At 37.0% G+C, this 9,945-nt stretch overlaps 1 protein-coding gene across 7 annotated transcripts in view; it reads left to right on the forward strand.

Moving 5' to 3' along the window:
* The window catches only part of LOC127959184 (peripheral plasma membrane protein CASK), a 48,609-nt gene that overhangs the window by 31,398 nt on the left and 7,266 nt on the right, over positions 1-9,945 (forward strand). For all 7 annotated transcript variants that reach the window (XM_052558205.1, XM_052558200.1, XM_052558203.1 and 4 more), the window contains 8 exons: positions 3,464-3,541; positions 4,108-4,188; positions 6,641-6,829; positions 7,983-8,061; positions 8,137-8,222; positions 8,938-9,006; positions 9,110-9,178; positions 9,608-9,643. In XM_052558205.1, the coding sequence (XP_052414165.1) occupies positions 3,464-3,541; positions 4,108-4,188; positions 6,641-6,829; positions 7,983-8,061; positions 8,137-8,222; positions 8,938-9,006; positions 9,110-9,178; positions 9,608-9,643 (687 nt within the window). The remainder of the gene's footprint in view (positions 1-3,463; positions 3,542-4,107; positions 4,189-6,640; positions 6,830-7,982; positions 8,062-8,136; positions 8,223-8,937; positions 9,007-9,109; positions 9,179-9,607; positions 9,644-9,945) is intronic.

Genomic DNA, 9,945 nt, shown 5'->3' on the forward strand with positions numbered 1-9,945 from the left:
TCATTAATAGTCAGGTTAATTACAGTAAGCTCACTCATTAATAATCAGGTTAATTACAGTAAGTTCACTCATTAATAGTCAGTTTAATTACAGTAAGTTCACTCATTAATAATCAGGTTAATTACAGTAAGCTCACTCATTAATAATCAGTTTAATTACAGTAAGCTCACTCATTAATAGTCTGTTTAATTACAGTAAGCTCACTCATTAATAGTCAGTTTAATTACAGTAAGTTCACTCATTAATAGTCAGTTTAATTACAGTAAGTTCACTCATTAATAATCAGGTTAATTACAGTAAGTTCACTCATTAATAGTCAGTTTAATTACAGTAAGCTCACTCATTAATAGTCAGTTTAATTACAGTAAGCTCACTCATTAATAGTCAGTTTAATTACAGTAAGCTCACTCATTAATAATCAGGTTAATTACAGTAAGCACACTCATTAATAATCAGGTTAATTACAGTAAGTTCACTCATTAATAATCAGTTTAATTACAGTAAGCACACTCATTAATAATCAGGTTAATTACAGTAAGCACACTCATTAATAATCAGGTTAATTACAGTAAGCACACTCATTAATAGTCAGTTTAATTACAGTAAGCTCACTCATTAATAGTCAGTTTAATTACAGTAAGTTCACTCATTAATAATCAGGTTAATTACAGTAAGCACACTCATTAATAGTCAGTTTAATTACAGTAAGCACACTCATTAATAATCAGGTTAATTACAGTAAGCTCACTCATTAATAATCAGTTTAATTACAGTAAGCACACTCATTAATAATCAGGTTAATTACAGTAAGCACACTCATTAATAATCAGGTTAATTACAGTAAGCTCACTCATTAATAGTCAGTTTAATTACAGTAAGTTCACTCATTAATAATCAGTTTAATTACAGTAAGCACACTCATTAATAATCAGGTTAATTACAGTAAGCACACTCATTAATAGTCAGTTTAATTACAGTAAGCTCACTCATTAATAGTCAGTTTAATTACAGTAAGTTCACTCATTAATAATCAGTTTAATTACAGTAAGCACACTCATTAATAATCAGGTTAATTACAGTAAGCACACTCATTAATAGTCAGTTTAATTACAGTAAGTTCACTCATTAATAATCAGGTTAATTACAGTAAGTTCACTCATTAATAATCAGGTTAATTACAGTAAGCTCACTCATTAATAGTCAGTTTAATTACAGTAAGCTCACTCATTAATAGTCAGTTTAATTACAGTAAGCTCACTCATTAATAATCAGGTTAATTACAGTATGCACACTCATTAATAATCAGGTTAATTACAGTAAGTTCACTCATTAATAATCAGTTTAATTACAGTAAGCACACTCATTAATAATCAGGTTAATTACAGTAAGCACACTCATTAATAATCAGGTTAATTACAGTAAGCACACTCATTAATAGTCAGTTTAATTACAGTAAGCTCACTCATTAATAGTCAGTTTAATTACAGTAAGTTCACTCATTAATAATCAGGTTAATTACAGTAAGCACACTCATTAATAGTCAGTTTAATTACAGTAGGCACACTCATTAATAATCAGGTTAATTACAGTAAGTTCACTCATTAATAATCAGTTTAATTACAGTAAGCACACTCATTAATAATCAGGTTAATTGCAGTAAGCACACTCATTAATAATCAGGTTAATTACAGTAAGCACACTCATTAATAGTCAGTTTAATTACAGTAAGCTCACTCATTAATAGTCAGTTTAATTACAGTAAGCTCACTCATTAATAATCAGTTTAATTACAGTAAGCACACTCATTAATAATCAGGTTAATTACAGTAAGCACACTCATTAATAGTCAGTTTAATTACAGTAAGTTCACTCATTAATAATCAGGTTAATTACAGTAAGCTCACTCATTAATAATCAGGTTAATTACAGTAAGCTCACTCATTAATAGTCAGGTTAATTACAGTAAGCTCACTCATTAATAATCAGGTTAATTACAGTAAGTTCACTCATTAATAGTCAGTTTAATTACAGTAAGTTCACTCATTAATAATCAGGTTAATTACAGTAAGCTCACTCATTAATAATCAGTTTAATTACAGTAAGCTCACTCATTAATAGTCCGTTTAATTACAGTAAGCTCACTCATTAATAGTCAGTTTAATTACAGTAAGTTCACTCATTAATAGTCAGTTTAATTACAGTAAGCTCACTCATTAATAGTCAGTTTAATTACAGTAAGCTCACTCATTAATAGTCAGTTTAATTACAGTAAGCTCACTCATTAATAATCAGGTTAATTACAGTAAGCACACTGGCAGCGTGTGTGTGTTCAGACTGACAGGGATGTAGTTAGTCCTGCAGTGACACACATTCTGCCCACAGTCTAGACACCAGTCTAATGTGTCATCTTCAAAACTCCTGCTGAGCAGCTGACGACTCTGCTCTATTTTCCACCCCTCATCATCATCTTCATCATCTTCATCTTCATCATCATCACTGTCTGTATAACCCAGCCGGTCCCGAGCTGCATCAGTGTTTCTGTGCCCTGTGTTTGCGTGCTGAATGTGACCACGATGCACTGCTGTCAGAGTTCATCAGGGTGCTGATCTCGGCACAAACATGTGTGTGTGTGTGTGTGTGTGTGTGTGTGTGTGTGTGCACGTGCACATGCATGTTGAGTGGAAAAACAAATAAAATCATGCACATGATGATCGTTCTCACGATGTTTCTTTCCACAAGTGAAGTCTTAAAAAGGTCTTAAATCAGAGTATTAGGTCTCAGTCATGGCATCAAATGTTTTCATGATTATATTCTACTATTTCACTATTTTTTGTCTTGTTTTCCAGTACAAAAATCGAAACATCCTAAAATCGAGATCATTAAGTTGAGATGGAAATTAAACACATGAAGTCTTGTTTTCTGCAAAGTGATCAAAGTGAAGAGAGTTTATGCTTTAAAACAAGAACAAATATCTGTCAGTGTGAAATGAAAACTTGTTTTCCCTTTGATTTAAATTCTACTGACTCCTTTAGCAGATATATGTTCTAGATTTAATGATCATTTCATTTTGATAAATTTCAAGATCAATCAAAACAAGAATTCTTACTTCAAGTCATTTAGCTCATCATTTATATCAAGTAAATATATCTTGATTTAATTATGTTTAGACACTGCACTGGAAAACAAGATAAATACAGAGGATTCACTGCTGCTGGAGATGTCCACACGAAAGTGTGTGTGTGTGTGTGTGTGTGTGTGTGTGTGTGTGTGTGTGTGTGTGTAGATGAGAAAAAACATAAGTAAAATCAGGCAAATGTTGTTTGTTCTGAGGAGTGACAGTTGATCAACAAACGGTGAGAAAATGTGATTGAGCTTGTATTCAAATGAGAGATTGAGTGATATAGACATACGAGTGTGTGTCTGTAGATCATGAGATACATGAACTCAACTGTGTGTGTTTCAGCTGTACGATAAGATTAACACCCGCTCGTCGCCCCAGATCAGGAATCCAGCCAGCGACGCCGTCCAGAGAGCCAAAGAGGTGCGCAACGACACACACACACACACTCTCTCACACACACAAACACTCACTGTAATAACACGTGTGTTAATCCATCTATACTTCGTATTTACCAGAATAAACCCTCATGTTCTGTGCAGCGTTTAGCTTGCTCCATCACTGACGTTCATCTGAACATTCACAATCAGAACGTTCCCGCTCTTATTCATGCTCGAATCACGAGTAACATGACATTATTGATTTATAATCAGCTGCTGCCACTAGTTAAATGCATCAGAAGTAGAAGCAGTCGAGCAGCAGAAGAGGACGGCCGTCTGTGAGCGTTTAGTGTCATTAATGTTTAGTGTTTCCTCATTAGATTAGAGCAGGGTTGTTTTTACCAGGACCACAGCTAAACACACATCAGGTGACCGGCTGACCCTTATCTGCACACACTGCTGCGCTTTAGTTACGCTGTTACACACCTATGACCTCACACACACACACTCCGTCCTCTGTGGGGTCATCCTCACTTCAGCCTGATTTATTCATATATATATATAAACCCCTGGTGTGTGTACTGTGCTGGACTAAGCAGTGTTTCTCAGGTGTTGGAGATGCTCTCCTGTTATCCTGAGAACATGGAGGCGAAAGAGCTGAAGAGGATCCTGACTCAGCCACATTTCATGGTGAGTGGAAGCACAACAACGGTTTCAGTTTGAGTCACACCGATGCACTGAGACGCCTCCAGATGTGTGTTCATCAGTCAAGCAGACGCTTACCAGACAATAGTCTAGAGTCTCCAGCTCATATTTCTCCTCTAAACCGGTCATACATTTCAGGAAACAAAGTCTGCTTCAGGACTGTTTGATAGTCACATTATTTCATGACAAAATACACATTCATCCTGTAGATCTGTGTACTGGAAGACAGTCATCAAATTAAACTTAATTATTCATTATTAATCCAGGGATTCTGTGGGTTTTAAACAGTCTAAATTCACCCTTCAACAAATTAATATTATTAAAAGGTCTTAAATCAGAGAAAGTCTTTCATTCATAAAGCCGTGGCATTAAATGTTGCATGTATTGCTAAAATGAACAGTCTTCAGTGTTTTGTCTTGTTTCCAGTACAGATATCTGAACATCCTTAAATTAGTGGAGATATGAGAAACTGATCAAAATAAAGTGAGTTCCTGATTAACACAAGAACAAATGAAGAATAGAAACCTATTTCTCTTGTGAGTTAAGTCCATTGACAGATATTTGTTCTTGTTTTAATCATAAACTCATTTTAACAATTCTTCAGAAAACAAAACATATTTGTGAGGAGAGCCTTAAAGATATTTATTTGATCAAATATAAAATAATAGATTTATTTTATATAATGTGTTTTATTGCTTACATTTTCATGTTCATAAATCTACAATCAGTTCTAGCATGATGGACACTTATTGAACAAGATATGGCTTTAATGTGTGTTTTGCCATTTAATGAAATATTAAATATAATTAGTCCTTGTCCACATTAGAGCAATGATAATGATTGGTTTTCAGGTGTTTAATTGTCATGAAAATAATGTCACAGTGAAAAAACTCCTGAAGGTCCTAAAATCAGGCTTCATTTTCTTTGCCAAATACAATTTCATATCTCTTTCTTTTTATTCTGGTGTGAAATATTAATGTTTTGGTGACATTTAGCCTTTCACCTCGAGACACTTGCTCTAAATCTGCAGTGAAACGAGCAGCTGCTTCAACAGATGAGCTGCTTAAATACACGGGGCACCGAGGGAGGAGTGTGTGTGTGTGTGTGTGTGTGTGTGTGTGTGTGTGTGGGAGGGAGGGAGGCGTTCTAGAGCGGCTGTCAGATTGAGGGAAACACTTGAGAGAAAGTGTGGAAACGGAAGATCTGCTCATGGAGTTCTGCACGGACACAGAGCACCTGCTCTGGAGAACACGGGTGAGGAATTCTGGGATAGCAGCCGCTTCCTGCAGTTCTTTGTCGTGTTGAGGAGACTTGAGTGTGTTCAGATCATCCTGATTAAGTGATTCACAGCTTAAACTGACCATCACATGCTTTAGAATAACACTTTAACAGAATCTTAACACATGCTTTGACGACTTTTCACATTTAAGTATGGTTCTTTATATATAACTGTTATCTTTATATTATAATTTGTCATTTTTGCTGCTGGCTCTCCTCACAGTTCAGACTGAGAATATTATATGATATTTACAAAAAAGCATTCGTTTTTAGGGTTTAGCATAACTCGTTAGGTTTCATGAGCTAATATTGAACAGAACACAGTTATCCAGATTATTGTTAATTAATAAAAACAGTGTTCATTCCTGTTTGTACTTGATGCAGATTATACAACATAAAATGTTCAAATGTGTGTAGAAATATGTTGTTGCCTATTATTTATTAAGGTGTAAAGCAGGAAACCTGAAGATTTGCATTGTATGTATTTCTATAATGCATAACCCTTTATATAAATGTGTCTTTATTTGACCCTCTTACTCTAGCACTCTATTCTAATTCTATTATTTAAATTAAAACCTGACCCTTTTAGACTTGAACTCTATTTTATAAAAAAAAAATACTAGCTTCTCTATTTTTGTCTATTGCTTTTTATTTATATATTCTAGAATAAAAGAAGTCTTGCTAGTTTACTGCAGGAAGCTAACTGAGGCTAGCTATAGCACTTGTATATCGTTGCTGTTTTGTTGATTTTAATTGCTTCCACTGTCAAGTCACTTTGGATAAAAGCATCTGCTAAATGCAAATAATCTTCAATATAAGTTTGCATTGAAGTTTGAAATGAGTTTAGTCAACCTGAAGTGTTAGAAGTTTCTCTCGTGTGGTTTTGTTTTCCGCTCAGATGTGAGCTGATCCTGCCTGTTATTACTTTAGTGACCAAGCGCCACACTATCACACTTACACACACACACACACACACACACTAACCCTGTGATAAACTTCAGGCGTGGCGTGTGTTATTAGTTCGTATGCACACACACACGATGCATGAGTGTCTCTGTATGGTCAGTGATTGTGATTTGCGTTCCCAGTGGTGCAGACGAGCTCTGATCCACACAGATGTGTGTTTGACTGATGCTGAGTGTGTGTGGTTCTGTCGCAGGCGCTGCTGCAGACTCATGATGTTGTGGCCCATGAGGTTTACAGCGACGAGGCGCTGCGAGTGACACCTCCACCCACATCCCCGTACCTAAACGGAGACTCGCCCGAGAGCATCAACGGAGAGCTGGACCTGGAGAACGTCACGCGTGTGCGCCTGGTGCAGTTCCAGAAGAACACGGACGAGCCCATGGTACACAGATCAGAATCATTACAACAGATCACTTTCCAAGATCAGGGCCAGAATAGACCTCGACAGAGACGTGTTTCCAGCTCTGGAGCTCAGGGGAAAGGTTTTACCAGCTGTTCAAGATTCAAGATTTTTATTCGTCACATACAAAATTATATCTAGCATATATAACCAGCAGTGAAATGTGAGTCAGGTCCGCTCCATGGACAGTGCAATTATTAAAGAAAACAACACAGATTAAAATATACATAAATAAAGCTATGTAAGAATGAAATAAAAGTAAACAATAAAAATATAAGAATAAAATATAAAAAATGTATATTGTAGAATTAAATATAGAACGCAAAATAATGTGCATGAGTGTAAACTGTAGTCTTACATATTAAGATACCCAGGAATGTTAGGGGAACACTTTATTTGAAGGTGTCTTTGTTACATGTATTTATTGTTAGAATAACAATAAATGATGTGTCATTACATGCAAGTCAGACCCTAACCATGAAGTAAGTACATGTAGTTATTAATATCACTCAGTACTTAAAGGTGTAATTTACTGTAACAAGGACGTCTTAAAATAAAGTCGAACCTACAGTGGTTTCGGGACATCTGTAACCATAGCTCCCAAAAAACAAAACAAACAAAACATTTTTCGTTATTTTGAAATTATGAAAAGTGAGTGGCACATTACCTTACAGAACTACAAAAATATAGATAATATTAACTAGAGAGGCAAATTAAAAACATATTAAAATGCATACAAATTAATGCACACGAAAAAATAAAATAAAAAGGAAGTACTGTATACCAGAACAAATACACATCCTGAAACATTCATTTAATTGATTTCTTGAGCAATAACACATTTCTGTGTGATTCTCTGTTCATGAAGTGGAAAATCATGTGGTGATGGTGTTGCGTGCAAAGTGTGCAATAAAACAATTAGATCATCCAACAGATCAACAAAACTAGTCCAGTCACTGTTATTTCTGTAGTGAGTTATAATATAGAGTTTCACAGTCATAACAGGATAACAACAGGACAGTCTACAGTAGCATTATTCAGATCTTTATTTTAGTTCAGATCAATAACTGAAGAGTTGATCAGTTCTGAAACGGAGACGAGACGCTGATGTTTGTGTGTGATTGTGTGTCGACAGGGAATCACTCTGAAGATGAACGACCTGAACCACTGCATCGTGGCTAGAATCCTGCACGGCGGGATGATCCACAGACAGGGTGTGTGTGTGTGTGTGTGAGAGAGAGAGTGTGTGTGTGTGTGTGTGTGTACTCACGTATGCTGTCGTTTCTCAGGGACGCTGCACATCGGAGACGAGATTCGTGAAATCAACGGCATCAGTGTCGCCAATCAGACGGTGGAGCAGCTCCAGAAGATGCTGGTGTGTGTGTGTGTGTGTGTGTGTGTGAGACCGAGCAGAACACTAGTGCTAGAGATGAGGATCATAACTAAAGCAAAGACTGAGTCACTCAGTAACTATTCGAGTAAAGCGACCAGACGTCTGATAACGCTCGGAGAGGATAGAGAGAGTCCAGCTATACACCTGACAACTGCTCATCATTACAGAGTTCTTCAGTGACAACTACAGATGTTTTAATTAGTACAATATGATTTAATCCGCCGGTTTCACAGACAAGACTCAAGTCTAGTCCCAGAAGAAGAAAATGCATTAAATTAAATCAAATTTTCCTGAGGCATGTTTCTAAAACTCCTGAACCATGACTTCATCTGAGCGTCGTCAGTGAGACCAGGCCCATCACAATCATGCTGACCTGATACTGAAACACATGTGTGAGGGATATTACATGAACTTCCTTTTTATACAGCTGGTTATAAATACCAAAACCATACGCTAACCAACAGAAAACAGGCTTAGCTACATAAAAAAAACTGGATTTACTTTGTGTTTAAACTGTCTTACAAACAAGCACATCCCCTACAGGAGTTTTTGTCAAGTTTAGCTGACTCTTAGCTATGAATTTTCCCCTCAAATAAGGTAATAATGTGAATGTTTCAGCAGAACACACTCAGACGTCTGTGTTTGCAGCGGTCGCTCAGGTTCGGTCAGTAACGTGTTCGTGTTGTGTTTCTGACAGCGAGAGATGAGAGGAAGCATCACCTTCAAGATCGTGCCCAGTTACCGCAGTCAGTCTCTGTCCTGTGATGTAAGTGTTCTAGCGTCAGAGCGCCACACGCTGGCCGCTCATGGAGTATCAACACTACATGTACAGATCACATGAACGTCTCTGTTTAACTCTGGTGTTTCAGAAAGACTCCCCTGATCTGCCCAGACAGTCTCCAGCGAACGGACACTCCAGCGTCACCAGCTCCATCTTAGTAAGACTCCCAATAAACCACACGCACCCCCCAGACTCACACCAGGACAGGTTCAGATGATCGGGGTTATTCATTACTCTGGACAGTGAACAGTGATAGTGTAACTGATGAATGTCTTAAAGGGATAGTTCACCAAAAGCTTTATAATGGCAGTGGATGGGTGTTATTTTTCTGTAGTCCAATAAAGTGCATCCATCCATAATAAACAGTGCCTCACAAGGCACCCATCCACTGCCATTATAAAGCTTGGAAGAGCCAGGATGTTTTTAATTATCACTCTGATTGGATTCGTCTGAAGGTCATATAGTGAGTTTTGGGTGAACTATCCCTTTAAGAGTTTGAGCCCATCAGCTGTGTCTATTTGTGTTTGAAACTAATGGTTCATGTCGGAAGTGAGTGGTTTATAAAGGTAATGATATCTCTGTGCAGGATCTGCCGTCAACTATCCAGCCCAAAGGAAGACAGGTGAGTGTGTGTGTGTGTGTGTGTGTGTGTGTTTCTGCACCTGAGGATCTCTTCACACCATCAGACACAAGGCTTTTCAGTTTACATCCTGGTTCTGAGAAGTGTTCACATACCTGAGCTAAAGCGATCAGTCTATCCCTCGCTTGAACACAAACTGCATCCTCTCCATCTTTTCTGAACTGATTACATGTAATAAACATCATAAACAGAGTGTTCTTCTTTTATTGGCAGCTGAAAGCTTGGATATTTAATTTTGTGTGAGAGAGGTCTGTGTTGGGTGTGAATAGGCCTTTAACACCCAT

Source organism: Carassius gibelio, chromosome B6 (assembly GCF_023724105.1).
Source record: "Carassius gibelio isolate Cgi1373 ecotype wild population from Czech Republic chromosome B6, carGib1.2-hapl.c, whole genome shotgun sequence".
In the NCBI taxonomy this organism is placed as follows: Eukaryota; Metazoa; Chordata; class Actinopteri; order Cypriniformes; family Cyprinidae; genus Carassius; species Carassius gibelio.